This window comes from Dermochelys coriacea, chromosome 10 (assembly GCF_009764565.3).
Source record: "Dermochelys coriacea isolate rDerCor1 chromosome 10, rDerCor1.pri.v4, whole genome shotgun sequence".
NCBI lineage: Eukaryota > Metazoa > Chordata > Testudines > Dermochelyidae > Dermochelys > Dermochelys coriacea.
This window is the reverse complement of record NC_050077.1, coordinates 77,758,021-77,774,856: the sequence shown is the minus strand read 5'-3', so window position 1 is coordinate 77,774,856 and position 16,836 is coordinate 77,758,021. Positions and strand designations below refer to the sequence as shown.

At 41.8% G+C, this 16,836-nt stretch overlaps 1 protein-coding gene across 2 annotated transcripts in view; it reads left to right on the top strand.

Annotated features, from left to right (window-relative positions):
- Positions 1-16,836, top strand: part of ADAMTS17 (ADAM metallopeptidase with thrombospondin type 1 motif 17) — a 255,112-nt gene that overhangs the window by 79,896 nt on the left and 158,380 nt on the right. For both annotated transcript variants that reach the window (XM_038420717.2, XM_038420716.2), the window contains exon 8: positions 10,547-10,652. In XM_038420717.2, coding sequence (XP_038276645.1) covers positions 10,547-10,652 — 106 coding nt within the window. The remainder of the gene's footprint in view (positions 1-10,546; positions 10,653-16,836) is intronic.

Genomic DNA, 16,836 nt, shown 5'->3' with positions numbered 1-16,836 from the left:
GCAGCAAAGCATACCAATAACCTTTCATAGTTTGCACTATCCTGCTTTCCTTACAAGGATCGCAGTGTTTTACAAACATGACTGAATCAAACCTCACAATTCTTATATCTGCAGAGTCCATATAGTAATTGCCCAGGGTTACACAGCATGTCTGAATCTAGCTCTCCTGATTAGAACCCAGATCTTGTGATACATACATTATCCAGCGCTTTAACCACTAGACCCAACTTCCTGACAGCTGTGGATGTTTCAGTCTGTAGATATCTTTCTGTAATCTTAGTTATTAAATAAAGTTTATTTCCTTTAAAGGCAGTTTTCTGTTAGAACACTGTGTTCTGAGTGGTATTATGCTATCAGCTCTAGAAACATCTGCTTTTTACCCATAGCTATTATCACTGTGGACGTCAGGGAGAGCTTCTATTACTTAATCTTCTAAGGTTATGTGTAATGAAAATCACAGGATTCAAAAAGTAACCACATTTCCTTTTTAAAGGAAAACATTTATTTTCCTTGCTAGGTTTTCAGGGTTGTGACAGCAGTTGTATATACTGGAAGTGACAGCGTTTTCAGAGTTAGAAGAAAGATGAGAGTTTATTGGTAACCACGTGACAACATTCAGTCCACAGGGAAGTTGTTTAGCTCTAGAGAGTATGCTGAATGCTGCTGAAGTGGGGTGAAGTTCTGGAGATTGCACTGACGTTTAGAGGAGGAGCAAGGTTTCTATAAAGATCACACTGACTTTTGGGATGTGGCAGGTTGCCTAGCGGTTAGAAGGAATCGGCACTCAGATGCTATGGTGATGGGCTATCTTTATAAGAACCTAGTTAGATACAGCAGTGCATAGGGAGTTCCTGGGTTTTGTTCCCAACTGTACCACCGACTCGTTGTATGATCTTGTAGGTACACCAAGCCATAATGATCACAGGACTCATCTATAAAATAGGTGTAATAATATTTGTCTACCTTACAAGGAAGAGGTAAGGGTTATTTAGTCAATATTTGAACACCACTTTGAGATCTGTGCATATGAAGTGCTCTGTAGCATTCTGAAAAATAGTGTGCCAAAGTAGGTCTTTGCACACACCCCACAACCCCCCCGGGACCCGACTCCAAGTGTCGAGTTGGGTGTAATTGTTACACATTTGGGCTCAGTTTAGGTCAGGTAGTCTCTCATCACTGAGCATGCTGACTACTCTGGACCCTTGCAAGACGATCCAAACCAAACGGGACCCGACTAGCAAGGTTGGGTTTCGGTCAGGTATGAAAGCAACTCAACGTTCTCGGGCTCATGTCGGGTCTGAATTGGCTGTGATCAAGTCTAGTTCAGGTCAGGCTTTAAAATGAGACCAAAACAGACCTCTACCGCAGAGCTGAAGGAGTGGACTATACAAAGCTTAATAGGGCTTTCCTCTACAATGTGCTCCTAGTGATTGAGATGGTCTCCCTTCTACTGTAATGCTCAGACATGTCTGGGGCCCACGGTTTAACTTGTAGAGCAGCACTAACAGCTCATTTAAGGCTAGTCATGGAGTCTTGAGTACTAGAACTGGCTGGAAAACATAAATTCTGTTTTGCAAAATGGTCAAGGTTTTGAAAAATCAGTTTTCGTTCTGAAACAAAGCTGAGACCTTTCAAAATTTTCAAGAGACAGTGGTCGGGGCATGTGGGAGAACCAGGTTCATGTTCCTGCTCCAAATCAGGATGTTCGAGACCCAGTTTGAAATTCTTGGCTGATTTGGAGCAGGAAGTTGAAGCTGAGTTTTCTGCATCCCAAGTGCCCTAACGAGCAGGCTGTTGGCTATTCTGGGGGCGGGTCTCTCTCTTTTCTGTCTTGGACCTGCAAAGTTTATCAAAACAGATACATTTCCACCAAAAGTTTCAGAATTAACGAATCAGTATTATCCAAGAAATAAACGTTCTGTTGAAAAATCCCCGACCAGCTCTACTAAATACTTCCCCAAATGCCCCTTCCTCTACCACCTCCAAGAAAGAGTTGTACTTACAGAAGTGAGCTGTAGCTCACGAAAGCTTATGCTCAAATAAATTTGTTAGTCTCTAAGGTGCCACAAGTACTCCTTTTCTTTTTTGCGAATACAGACTAACACAGCTGCTATTCTGAAACTTATAGTACTGCAGCCTTACAACTACTGTGGGGATGGCAGGTTGGTACCTCTTGGAAGGACTGGGACAGACAGTGGGGCTATCTGCTGTGTCCTGAAATAAAATACAAAACAGAAGAAAACTGATAGATCCATTGCCAGTGCAGGTTGCAGATCTGCAGTGCAGATCCATTGCCAAAGTTGCTTATTTCATGGCCTACATTCCCTTTAAGGGTAAATGTATATTTATGTAGGAGACTATTTGGAAGCTGCTGTTTCTGACTGCTTGCTATGACAATCGCTTGCATGTTCTATTATATGAGCCATCTCTGTTTTTAAAAAGATGATTGAATAGTTTTTGCTACTTTCAGAACATTGTAACTTCTCTGTGTAGGGCATTTGGCGTGAATATTTCTTCCTACCCAACCGCAGCCGTCTCCCGTGCATTGGAAACTTGCATTGTAATTTCTCTTCTTCTGGTTCATAATGACTGTATTGTTTCCAGTGTGGTTTTCATTAACCCCAGTGACAATGAAAATTGTTGCTAAGGAAAACAGTTTCCTCATGCGAATGTTAAACTGTAATGGAAACCATGTTGTTACTGCAAGAATAACAGAAATTGACATCTAAATGACTGACCAGAACTAAGCCAAATTAATGTGCTGCTAAAACTGCACCACTGGCTTTAACTTAACACATCCTCCTTAAATGAGGAGAGAACTTGCCCCTCTACCCCTTCTGTATGGTCCCTTCCAACCAAGGCTTGGGCTCACTGGTGCTGGTAGTGATGGTTGAAATTGCACTGCCACTGCTCATGCTGTACTTTGGTGCTTGGTGCTGTACACATTGGACTGGAGCCTGAGTGGGTGCTCTTTTCCCTGATTCAGGTCCTGCTATAATATTACTAATTTTGAGGAAGCATTATCCACTGATGCAGGTTTTCAGGGCAGATCTTGGTTCTGTTTCCAGCTCAGCTTTGTCAGCTAGCTTCTCTGTACCTTCCCTTTTCCAGCTGTAAAATTAGTAGATGTTTAGTTGCCTACCTTGGCGGCAATTTCTGAAAGGCTTGCTTCATTAATGTTTGTAAGGGTGTGGAAACCCTTGTGCATAAGGCTCTATGGAAGTGCGAATTACTGTTATTAAATCTCGCAATCAGTGAGAGCTACTCCTGGTGAATGACCTAATTGCATTTTTACATGCAGAGTAGGTCACTGAACAGAGGAACAGTCCATTGCAATGAACCATGCCTCTGATCTCCCTGTCCAGGACCTTTAGGTAGAGAGAAGAATAGAATAGACAGAAGCTGCAAAAAAGCCTACTCTTGACAGTCTGGGAGCTGCATGAAGAGAAGAGAGTTGGGAGGGTGTGTAGAATAACCACATGTAAGTAATAGCAATTGCAGGGAATGGAGGGGTAAAAAATGATTGCTTTGTATTTAAGCATGTGTTCACCTCCCACACTAATGCTTTAAGAAGGCTGACCCTGTTCTCTAACTAACCAGTGCTTTAGGACAGTGATTCTCAACCAGGGGTACACAGAGGTCTTCCAGTGGGTGCGTCAACTCATCTAGATATTTGCCTAGTTTTACAACAGGCTACATAAAAAGCGAAGTCAGTACAACACTTAAATTTCATACAGACAATGGACTTGTTTATATTTCTCTATATACTGTGCACTGAAATGTAAATACAATATTTATATTCAGATTGATGTATTTTATAATTATATGATAAAAATGAGAACCTCAGCAATTCTTCAGCAACAGTGTACTGTGACACTTTTTTGTATTTTTATGTCTGATTTTGTAAGCAAGCACTGCTTAAGTGAGGTTCAACTTGGGGGTATGCAAGACAAATCCGACTCCTGAAAGGGGTACAGTAGCTTGGAAAGGTTGAGAGCCACTGCTTTAGGGGCTTTCAGCCTACCACCTTCCACCAGCAGCAAATGCATTTAAAAATGCAAAGAATAACCCAGGTTTTTTGTAAAGCAGGCGTGCTGTGTCAGGAGGGGATGAGCAGATGAGAATGTTAAGAAACAGAAAGAGCAGTTGTAAATCAGAAGTTGCAAAGTTAAAAGCAGAAGGAGTACCTGGGCAATTCGCTTGCTGGGAGAGCTGATTAGTCATTCCTCAGTTGTCAGCAGTAAGCCCAGTATATATCATTCTAGGATTAATTGGGGGTAAATGCCTCAGAAGTTTACATCCTCCAGCTCTTGCTAACTATCACCTTGACAATTATGTCATGTCCTAACTACCTAATTGAGCTGGTAGGAGGAAAGTAATCATTCCCCTTGGAAACACTTCTAGAAAAGGTCTCATTAGCTGGCAACAAGGCCAACAGCTGCAGACTGTTTACATGTGACAACTTTTTGGATAAACCAGAGTTTACACAGTTGTGTGTGGTTTTCTGTTGAAATCTAGATAACATCATATGTTCAAACCCAAGTTCAGAAGTTACATACTGTAATTATGCAGTTTCCTCAGGGGAAGAATGAAAAAAAAAAATCAAACTAATGCTTCAAAATAGCACTGGCTTTACTCTCCCTTTCATACTGATGCTCCTGTTTCAGCATTTTTATTATTAAAAATGAAGTGGTCATGGCTGTTAGGGGTGAATGAGCTGGTTTGGATTGCGCAAGAATGCTCCATCCCTCTTCCCATCCAGAGCTTATCTCCACACTTGCCTTGGAACAGTATGAGGTTTGAAAAAGTTCAGCGCACTTATCCCCCCCCCCGTTTTTTTCATTTTCACACACCTCTGGCTTCCAGCCAGGGCCAGAAGCAGATTTTGCCAAATGATGGGAAGCCCTTCTCCTAGTATTCCCACCCTGGCTAGCCTCAGCATACCAGGAATTTCGTAGCTCACGAAAGCTTATGCTCAAATAAATTTGTTAGTCTCTAAGGTGCCACAAGTACTCCTTTTCTTTTTGTGAATACATGATGTTTCCAGTCTAATTTTAGAGACTAGAGGCTCAAATAAGACTCTGACTGTTAAGGGCTTAATCAAACATTTTTTCCTAGTGATATTTTTTAGTTATAAAAAGTCAAACAAGATTAGCATTCATCCATTGCAAGAGAGAACCTACATTGTACAGAATCCAACCACACAAGGCTGTACCTCAGTTGTGATTATAAATCCATTAGGTCCAATGTTTCTCTACCCAGTGTTAATAATATAGAGCCGCATATGGTGTGTGCTAGAAATACTGGATTACAGTTCACTGTATCAGATACGCTTATGGAATAAAGAACTCTTGTATTCATTTATGGATCGATATAGCATCACTACTTACATTCTGAACTAAGAGTTTGAATCAAATATATTGGTCAAAATTATCAAACTAGGGTACCTAAAGGTATGCTCCTAAATTTCAAGGTAATAGAGCTACTCAGTGTTTTTTATAATCAATTTTTGAGTCAATGTTATTAAAAATTTTAATTTTTTTCAACGGCTCTAATATTGATGCTCCAGAAAGACTCTGGAATCTGCAGGTGCTCCGAGCCTCTGAAAGCCAAAACTTTTATTTAAGATTCATACGGATTTAGGTGACAAATTTTCTGCTGTCTGCTACTCTGTGTTTGTACAGTGCCTACCTCAATAGGGCTCTGAACTTGGTGGGTCCCTAGGCACTACTGTGATAACCATAATTAATAATAATAATGAAGTAGCTTTAGGTCACCCCAGTTTTGGAATGTTGGTCATTGCCAATATTATATAGTGGCCGAATAAAATCCGTGTGAATACTGGGAACACTTAATCTCTTTACTTGAATCATATTATTCTCTCAGCCATCTGTGTTTACGTATCCTTAATCACTGGCAATTCTCTAGTTTTCTACCATCTAGTAATGAGGCCTTTAACACATTACAGTGCTGTTGCTGATCACTTCCAGTGGTGGTTAGAATTGCTGAGCAGCCTTCCAGTCTCGTGGAGGATTGCCATTTGAGGCCTCTACATTGTATTCAGCTTTTTAATTGAGATTTATCCTCTCTAACTTATTGCCAAAAACTATAGCTTTTTCTACAAGCCCACCTCATCCAAATATGGCAGGGGTTCTCAAACTCTGGGTCGGGACCCCAAAGTGGATGGTGACCCTGTTTTAATGGGGTTGCCAGCGCTGGCGTTAGACTTGCTAAGGCCCAGGGCTGAAGCAGAAGACTGAACCCCACCATCTGGGGCTGAAGCCCTTGGACTTCGGTTTGGCCCCCCCAGTTCGGGGCAGTGGAGCTTGAGCTGGCTTCGGCTTTGGTCCCCACTCCTGGGGTCATGTAGTAATTTTTGTTGTCAGAAGGGGATCACGGTGCAATGAAGTTTGAGAACCACTGAAATATGGTAATATTGCCCCACTCCATTCTAGAGCAATGCTCTCAATGAGCCCCTCATTGTGAAATTTAAGTGGTATCAGAATCTAAAGCAAAAATCATTTTAAACTATCTAAACTTGCTTGTGTGTCTGACCATTGAGGTGTAGACGTGATATTCTCATGCAACAGTTGTTCCATGGAGTTATGGTATATGTTATCTTAAAGACTTGGCTAATTTGAGGAGACATATTTTTCTGCTCAGCATGGATAACTGGGAGATTAATGGGGAAGATTCAGGATTAGCGATCTGAACGAAACATTGTCTGGTTTTTAAGTCACTCCATTACTTTGATCGTTTCACTTTCAAATGATTATTGAAATGTTCTCAAAACCCTGGGCCAGATTCAGCGATGGTGTATATCAGTAGAGTAGAAGCCACTTACAGCAAGAGCTGAATTTCATCCCACATCTTTTTATAAATTCCTTATTATAGTATCTTGATTTCAGCTGATTGCCGCGAGCACTGCATCATCCAGCTGTCAGTTTATATTCTAAAATTATTCCATGCAGGACAGTGACAAGACCTCTCAGGAGTGGAACAGAATAGTCTATGTGGCTTCCGTCATGCCATATCCTTCCATCACAGCAGTTCCTGGTAATAGGAGTTGTATGCTGTCTGAGAGGAAGTATGCTTCCTAAACTGTTCTGACTGAATCTATCTTTAAAAGCATCCTGGTCATTAAGGGTATTGCTCAAACTCACCTGAAGTTCTAGGGACTCTGTGCCACTTGCCAGCTTTTAGAATCCTTTCTGTGGTGATCCCTCATCCCTCCATGCTGTTGTGGTGATTGTCATACTCACCCTTTAATTCTATTTATCTTATCACCCCAGTAAAAGATCAGATCTCCTCTTTGGTGTCCTTACATATTTTCTTAGTTCTCACTGTAGATAACATGAGGCCTGATCCAAAATCCACTGAAGTCAGTAGGTCTTTCCACTGACTTCAGATCAGGTTCATAAAGCTTAGGGGTGGAATCTTGTGCTCATTGACATGAGTGGGAGTTTTGCCATTGAGTTCAGTGGGGTCAGGATTTCACCCTAGATAGTTAAACTTTGTAACTCCAACTGACGGTTTGAGCTCTGCCCCAGGGTGATGCATTGAGCTTTCCCCACATCGCTGTATTAAGTTTTAGCTGATTTATAAGAGATGCAGTATGGTAATTCTTCATTGAGTCAGAGCCCTGGTTTAGCATAATTCCCGAGTAACTGCCTTTAGGATGAGAGCCTTTTGAAATCCTACCTGCTGTCTTTGGCAGTGGACCGGTATGATAAGTCAATGGGCGTGACCATGCTGGTACAAAAAGGGGGCTAATGGCACGGCAATTTCTGGTCCTTTCTTGGTCTGCCAGAGCCTTGATTTACCAACCTTTGGGCATAATGCAACTTCCAACTTTTCAGTTATTGTGGTAGAAATGGGGCTGGATTGAAAACTCTGCAGGGCCTTACCATTGGGGGATTATTCTAGAGAGGTCCCGCCTGCAACAGAACAGTTGTATTTCTCTCTGGTGGGTCAACTGGGGGAGACCATACAAGGAGTGTGTACCTTTTGCATGGCATGCAGCCCAGCTACAGGGCAACTCCTATGGACAATACAGAGAGGTGGAAGGTGTGTGTCTGTGTGTGCATGCATGCACATGCACATTAGGGGAGTACAGAGGGCCCCAAAAGTCTGCCATTGTGGATCCTCCAGTCCCTTGCCCCTATGGAAAGTGGGGCTGGCAATCCGTCAGTGACACAGCATCCCTTCTGCTGGAATAGCAGCTTCAGAGCAGCCCAGCAGCCTGGACGAAGGATGCCTCCTTCTCAGCACCAACTGAGTTATTCAGATACTGGGAGAGGATTTAAGAATTCAAAAATACAGTATAAGGCACAGATCTGCACTAGCAGAGGGTGGCCTGGCTCATCGGATACATCCTTTCCATTTCCAGCTTCAGTGACTGTGAGCTATTCAGTTTTCCCTTCCTCTAACCCGAAGCCTTGCAGCTGATTTTTAATCCCACACCTTCCATTGTTGGTTTTACAGTAAACTAGAATTTTCCCAAACTGCCCCTTCCTGTGTGCAGAAAATATTTCCAGAAATGGCTGATTCCAAGTCAGCTGAGAAGGAGTAGACTGTAATCAGTAAGTATATTATTGTTTATACAGTGCCATATGAGTGCATCGTGGTGGACTTAAATATAGTGAATTATGTATTTCTCCCTTCAGGAAGATTAGAAGCATGGGATATGTTGCACACGTCTACATGCTCTGAGGTTTTCTTCTACCATCAGCTCTGTGGGGTAAATTCTCATTCCCTTACTCTGAATAGCACATTGCACCATAAATTTTCTCATTGATTTCAGTGGGATTACTTATGAAGTGCCATTCTATGTGAGAAGAGATTCCAGAATCTAGTCCTATAGCCATTGATCAACAAGAATCTGCTAGAAGAGGGCCTCATCCTCCCTGATTGAACTAACCTTGTTATCCCTAGCCTGATTCTTGCTTGCATTTTTATACCTGCCTCTGGAAATTTCCACTACATGCTTCTGATGAAGTGGGTATACACCCAAGAAAGCTCATGCTCCAATACGTCTGTTAGTCTGTAAGGTGCCACAGGACACTCTACCGCTTTTATAGATCCAGACTAACATGGCTACCCCTCTGATATTTGAAGAATAAAATAGGAATTTATTCTGATTTTATTTTTGCATCTGTTAGAAATCTCTTCTTCTACACTCAGCACATTTTGAATAAGTTCTCCCTCACCCATTCCCACTAATAATGCAAACATTTAAGTCAATTACCCACCTCATCATTCCATCCAAAACCCCCTTGCACATAAATAGCGATATTACTTGTCAAAACTCATACAAAATAGGAAAGGACACCTTCCAAACCTAATCATAAAGTTCTACACAATTTCTGTCCCGATAAACTAAGACACCGTGTGCTTTGATGATCTGATGAAAAATATGGTCCTGCTTCTATAGCACAGCTGCTGTCATTGTTTTACTCTAATTATTAAAGGCAGCTGAACCCTAAGCTACCTCTGTGTGGGAGCAGCACTTAACTGCAAGTAAATAGATCTCTTGTCTCCTGGTTTTAAAAAAAAAAATCTAAGTCTTGAAAAAATTAAAATGCAATTACTGAAGGTCTATGCACTTCCCCTTTTTCCTCGCATTGTGCAAGATCCTAATTAAAGTGGAAATTCGATCCTCGGCATTTAGTTAGCTGCATGTTATTTGTGAAATCCTGCTTTGCATGCAACACTTGGAATGTTTCTATGGGATTTCAGATTTGCCTGTTCAGCAGTGGTAGCCAAGGAAAAGTTTTGACCACATAGGGCCATGTTCCACTGTAGCCCTCAGTCTTTCTACAAAAATCCCATTGCTCTAACTGGGAGTTCACATTGCAGAGAGGTGAAAAATGCCCTACAACCACTACTGGGACCCAGTCCTATAAACCCTTACTCATGCAAGCAGCCCCATAGAAGCTAGTGAGAGTTCTCCTGTGAGTAAGCATTTGTAGATCAAGTCCTAAATTCCACTAGATCATTAGAAGATTTTTGCCGCCTCCATTAACTTTGTTCTTCATTGTATATAGTGTGCCAGCTTTCCTGACTCTGATCCCGTCAGTAAGCATGAGAATAAATGGGCAATAAAGGGATTGGTTAAGATCTTTCTAAGTAGCTCTGGTTGTATTGTTTAATTGTGTTTCTCTAACAGGATACTGTAGGTGAACCGAAAATTCCACTTAAAAGCCTGTTGAGCACACCTATCAGTGCCCTGCCAGTTGCTACAGGTTCTATAGAGAAGCTCACCTGGGCTTCTGAGTCTCTGCTAATGATTAAATATATTTTCCAGCAAGGGGGAACATGCCTAATTGGAATGGTTTCTATGTGATGAAAAAATAGGCTGGAAGGTTTCACTCTGAACGAGGATGCTGAACAAGATCATCAGATGAGTTTGTAAACAAATTGCTGTACTATTCTCCAGTACCACATCAATGTTTACTGCTTTATGGCTGGCTGACTTCTCTGTGTTTTGAATGTGTGAGACATTTTGCCAGCACTAATGGGAATGTTCTCTGTGCCTTTTTTGCAGGGATCGCTTACCTGGGAGGTGTATGCAGTGCCAAGAGAAAGTGTGTCCTTGCTGAAGACAATGGTCTCAATCTGGCATTTACCATTGCACACGAACTTGGGCACAAGTAAGAGTTGACTCTTAAGTTTCCGCCATTTACAGATGCCATATTTATGTTGTTGCCTTGATTTAAATTCTCACACGTGAAATTACTGGTTTGGTGTGACTGTTATGATCTCCTAACTCCAGTTCATCTCAGGAGCTGATAAATTGATGAACTGGTTAATTTTTAGGATGCTTTCTTGAGAAGCCATTTCAGTGCACAGAGATCCTTATTGTTTGACTCTTCACACATACTTAAAAACCATATTTAATGCAAATAGTAGAAAGAAACCTCATTAGTTGAGATGATGGATGATTTTTAGGGACCAATTCTGTTCTCATTTACACTTGTGTAACTCCGTAGTAACTCTGTGGACTTTAAAATCAGTGGAATTACTCCATATTTATATTGGTGTAACTGGGATCAGAATTTATCCCTTATATACATAGGGCAAAACTTTGAAAAACGGGTGTCTAAAGTTAGGCTTCCAGGTGCATATTTAGGCACCTAAACAATAGTCTGACTTTTCAAGGTTGCTAAGCACACAGCAGTTCCTCAGTCCACTTACTTAGGTGCCTAAATATGGACTTAAATGTAGGCGTCCAAGAGCCTAGTTTTGAAAATGTTGGCTGTTGTGTCCAAGGACAGATCTGGGAATGGGACTCAGGACTTCCCAGACTGTGTTCTCGAGCGCTCTGCCTCGTGACGCTAATAGTCTCTTGTAGCATTTTTAATAAAGTCGAGGTTTACTCCTATAGAATAGTCTTCATATAACATGTTGAGATTTAGGGCGGAAGATATGTATGAAAAGTAGAGTTGGGCCCAGCCAAATTCAGATCTAGATCCACACTTTTCCAAAATAAAGGAGTATTCAGATCTAGTTTTAATTGGTTCCAACAGGAGAGTCAGCTGTGAAGTTCACATCCAGATCCAAATTTTCATCAAAGTTCAGGTGTGTTTCAGTCCAGGTGGTGGTTACACCTTTCTGTGTTAATTTTTTTGCAGTCATTTGAGCAATCAAGTTGTCTATTCACTGCAATCAAATTTCAGAATCAGATGTGAAATTAAATTTTAGATTTGAATAGATAGGAGGTGCTTGCACACTCATTCAATTGGGACAGAAATAATATTTAATTTATCAGATTAGTCACAACTGACACACCTTGAACGCTGACTCTGGGATAGTCGTAAGGAACATGATCAATTCATAGTTAAACCAAGATTTGCAAAACATAATCTGTCAGATACTTTCAACTAGCAAAATCCCAAGCTGCTTGTGGTGTTCCATGTGCAGGATAAGAGGTGAACGTCACTGGATAAGTCATTTGTATGAGCTATTCATTCAGCTCTTCCCTTTGATAATGGAATTGTAATTTGTTCAGATTTCCACAATCTCAGTTTAAACTGGGTTTAACCCAAAGCAGGTTATCAGCATTCACTGCCTACCAAATTAAGGTTCACATGAATGCGTGTGGGCTGTGAACCTTTTCCTCCCTTCCATTAAAATCAAAATGATTGCATTGTGTCTCAGTTACCCTGTTTAGTGTTTAGGATCAAACATTTCTGCAGCTAGCCACTCTCCTAAATGGCAATCGTGTCTTGATCAAATCCCACTATTGTGTCCTTTAGGAAGAATCTGCTCAGAAATTCTTGACCGAATGCTTATAGCCTCCGACTTTTTATGTTCCTGTTGAATATTCATTACCTGCAATAACAGATATTTGGTAGCTAAGCTAAAGCCAGTAAATCCTGTTAGGATTCTGGCCAATCCTGTTCCACTGAATATAATTGTTTAATGGAATTGTGTGGACAATGACAAGATTAAATGAACTTCTTATTCACCCTCCAAAGGCACCTGAGCCAAACCAAGGGTAGTTTTAGCAGGAGAAATGAAGAATGTTAGGTTTTCTTTTATTTAAACTACATGCCAAGCTGTTAAACTGGTTTGAAGCCTGATAATGTTATCCACCAGGTTAATTTATTAAGGGAAATTCAGCACTCATTTTGCAATGGGCCATGACCAGAAGGAGAGGTTACTAGGATTGTAGGAAGTCCAGCTATGTGAAAAGGGGAGCAAATGGCCCACCCCTTGTGTTTACCAAGCTTCCTACTAATAGTGCTTTGTAAAAAATTATTCCGTGTAAATACATGGTGTGATGATTCATATATGTATGTATATCAAATTACTACGCCCATTTTGTTTTGTGAGCATCATTTTGGCTGTAGCACTGTATGGTCTCTTCCCTGTAATCTTTTTGCCTTCATCTTGTACTGCAATTCCAACAGAGGGCGAACAATGCAAAGCGATCAAAGGTCATTAACTTGGAGGGTCTCCTATTCAAATGCAAGCATCCTTGGACAGTGAGATTCCTTTCCGGTGAGCCAGTAACCAACCAACAAGTCACCTGAGAGCGGACCTTGATCTCTTATTGGGGGAGGCTGACCAGAAGAATCATCTGACACAAGGGATTGCAACTTTATAAAAGGAGGATTCTCTCACCAGCCATGTTAGAGAGAAAAGGGACCAGAAACAGGCAAGACAGACCAGGGGGAGAAGGTAGAGAAGAGGGTTCTAGGACCCTGAAGAGACATTATTTAGTCTGCAGAGGGGAAGAATGATGCGGGATTTGATAGCTGCTTTCAATTACTTAAAGGGGGTTCCAAAGAGGATGGATCTAGACTCTTCTCAGTGGTACCAGATGACAGAACAAGGAGTAATGGTCTCAAGTTGCAGTAGGGGAAGGTTTATGTTGGATATTAGGAAAAACTTTTTCACTAGGAGGGTGGTGAAGCACTGGAATGGGTTATCTAGAGAGGTGGTGGAATCTCCTTCCTTAGAGGTTTTTAAGGTCAGGCTTGACAAAACCTTGGCTGGGATGATTTAGTTGGGGATTGATCCTACTTTGAGCAGGGGGCTGGACTAGATGACCTCCTGAGATCCCTTCCAACCCTGATATTCTATGATTCTATGACACTGTTCACATCCCAAAGGGGTTTGGGTGCATGGTTTTGTTGTTTTTCAGTAGCTCTGTGTATCGCCTGTGTTGTCTGAGTAAAGTGTAGGTACACTAGAACCTCAGAATTGTGAATGCCTGAATTACAAACTGACCAGTCAATCACACATCTCATTTGGAACCGGTCATACACAATCAGGCAGCATCAGAGAGAAAAAAGAGAGAGGGAAAAAAAGGCAAATACATTACAGTGCTGTGTTTAAATGTAAACTACTAAAAAAATAAAGGGAAAGTTTAACCGAAAAAAAAAAAGATTTGACCAGGTAAGGAAACTTTCTGTGATTGTTTCATTTAAATTAAGATGGTTAAAAGCAGCATTTTCCTTCTGCATAGTAAAGTTCCAAGCTGAATGAAGTCCATGTTCAGTTGTAAACTTTTGAAGAAACAACTGTCACGAAGTGTCCATTCCCGAGGCGTTTGTAACTCTGAGGTTCTACTGTATGTGTTTAGAAACCTCTCTGCGGAGGCTGTGTTCCTTGCTGACGCTGTTGCTTGTCCTCAAAGAGTTGAACTGGAGTGCCCACAATGGGGGAGCTTGTGGAAAAGGTTGCTTAAGGAGACTTGGGCCCCAGGCGGTTTAGAACTGCTCTTTTTACTATTTTCAAGGCTTTTTGCAAGGAAAAACTCTCTGGAAAGTTTGTTTGTTTTTAAATAAAAGCTGAGATTCTCCTTTCTGTTCCTTAATCCCCCCCTGCAAATTGGGTGGGCTGCAGCCATGTTCTTTCCAGGCCAGCGTTGTTACCAACGCTGCTTCCTGTGGCAGCCTGAGGCTTCTTGGCTGGAATGTGGGGATGTCTCCTAGTCAAGCATTAGCTGAGCCCAGCGCTGTCTCGGTTGTGAGGCGACAGCCTGAGGTGGTCTGGCTGGAGGCCATAAAGTGTCAAACGCCCTTGAGAAAATGAAGAGAAATCAACAGCAGTTGGCCGAATGCAGTCTGTTGCCAGCAGAGTGGACACCACCTGGTCTCGGACTCAAAGCTGAAATAGATGAGGGTGAAAACAAGCAAGAGGTAAAAAGCCGACGTAGGCCAAACCAAACCTCATTTTATTCGGAACCATCATGCATGTGGAGCTGGGGGAGAGAGGATGTAAGGCACGGCAGGTCTCCGTCACGGAGTCAATGTGATTATTGCTTTAGAAACTCCTGCTAGTTCATGTCGCCTGGTTAAATGCAGTTGTCTGTTGGGTACTTGTAAGTATAGCCTGTATAGTGAATATCAAGAGGCAGGCATTCTTTCAAGGGTGCTGTGTTCATAGAGGGTCTTCAGTGAATGTTCCATTTGTAGGCTGGTGTGTAAGCTGATAGACTTGTAAAGTAAAATATTGGCCCAATACGTCTAGCCCAGCATCCAGCAGGAAGATCTTGTCATGAAAATGACCATATAAAAATAGGAGTTGGGAAGGATGTCAAAACACTTGCAGGCCTGGAGGGGAGAAGTAGGAGGGAGGACTTGTCATGAGCAACTCCAAGATCTGTACAGTATTACATCCCAAAGCAGCTTGTATTTGCACATTTGAGGCAGTATGATGTAGGCATACAAGCAAACTTCCCAATCCCCAGAACGGGAAGTCAAAAAAGCAATTACCCAGATGTGTGAAGTGTGGAGATATGCCTGTAATACATATTACAAATTAAAAATTTAATATGGAACCTGGGGACAGGCCAGAGTAAATAGGAGCCAGATTGAAATGTTCAGGTATCTCTGCCAGAGTGGACAATAGGCTGGTGTGAGACCATGTATTTTCCTTAAATGTAGTGGTTTGTGACTCCAATCAGCGGTAGCTTTGCAGCCAGCCAAAGAACTGTGTAGAGCAGCAAGAGCATTTCTGAAAATGTCATAATAATGATTTTGGAACCTTTGCTGCTAATCCTCTGAGATTTATCCCAAGATTATGAAATTTAGGATGTGGGAGATTGGAAGCTGGGAAGGCCTTTCTTGAATTAAAAAAAATTCCTTTCCTCATTCTCTGCAGCAGCACAGTTACAGCCTGACCTAAAATACGCCAGCTCTCCTGACTTAGGCAGGGAGTATCATTTTATATTCAAGCATTGTTCCACCATCCCGGCTGACTTTAAACATTAACCCCTTTATTTATAACAGCTCCACCCTGGGCTTGTTTTCCTTTCATTACCTTACCTTACTCTTCTGACTCTCTTCATTGTAATGATAGCAGAAGCAGAGCTTCCTTCATGCATTCCTATAGAGCTGACTTTGAAAAGCATAAGCAAGGCACTGACCTACCAGCGGAGCCCCAAAGCATTTTATGGTGCTGACAGCAAGATCAATCCAGGGAAAGAAAGACAGGCCTTGCAAATGTTCTTGTTAAAATTCAGTGGCGGCATGAGTTAGTCCCACAGCTATCAAGCAAAGACCTCAGCACTCACGTGAATTTATGTGGAATGATTCTTCCATAGTGATCCCATTGTTGTTGTAAAAGTACATGAATTAATTTGCAGAAAGCAATCAATTAGCCGATTAGTTATCATTACAGACCAAAAAACAACATCAAAACAACATTAGTAAGGTTGCAAAGTCAAGCAATCAAAAGATAGGTCATGCCAGTCCTAAGGTTGCCCGTGCTACCTTAATTCTTCCCTCTTATGCATCTGTGCTGTGCACTGAATGAGACGGGTTGTATGGAAAAGGTAGTGTGTGTGAACACGTAATTAAAGATGATCATACTGCGTTCACAGAAGGCAGCACAGGCAACCGTAAATATGCATTTCCTGTCTTTCGAGTGCTTGACTTCATAGCCTTAATATTCATGAGTCCTAATTTTGGAAAAATGCACAGAGATATAAAAAGTAGACAAATAGGGTTGCCGAAGGTGGCATCACTGGTGCAGCAAAGGGGTCGAGGCTGATGTGAAAAGAGATGCGTTTGGGTAAGTAGAGAAGGGCAGACTTATGCAGGAGCCAGTGGAGGGATTCAGTACAGGAGGGGTGTGACATAGTCAAGTTAACATCCAAGTAGAGAGGACTAGGACAATGGAGTAGGGTCCAGGAGCCTGCCTCTCTCTCTCTCTCTGATTAAGGATGGTATGTCCGAAAAGTTAGAACATAGGTCAGGGAGCCAGAGCATCTGGTTTCTACTCTCAGCTCTGCCATGCACTTGTGTGACACCCTGGCCAAGTTTCATCTCTCCACTTCAGCTTCCTCATCTGTAAAATGGAGCACATCATCCACTGACTCCC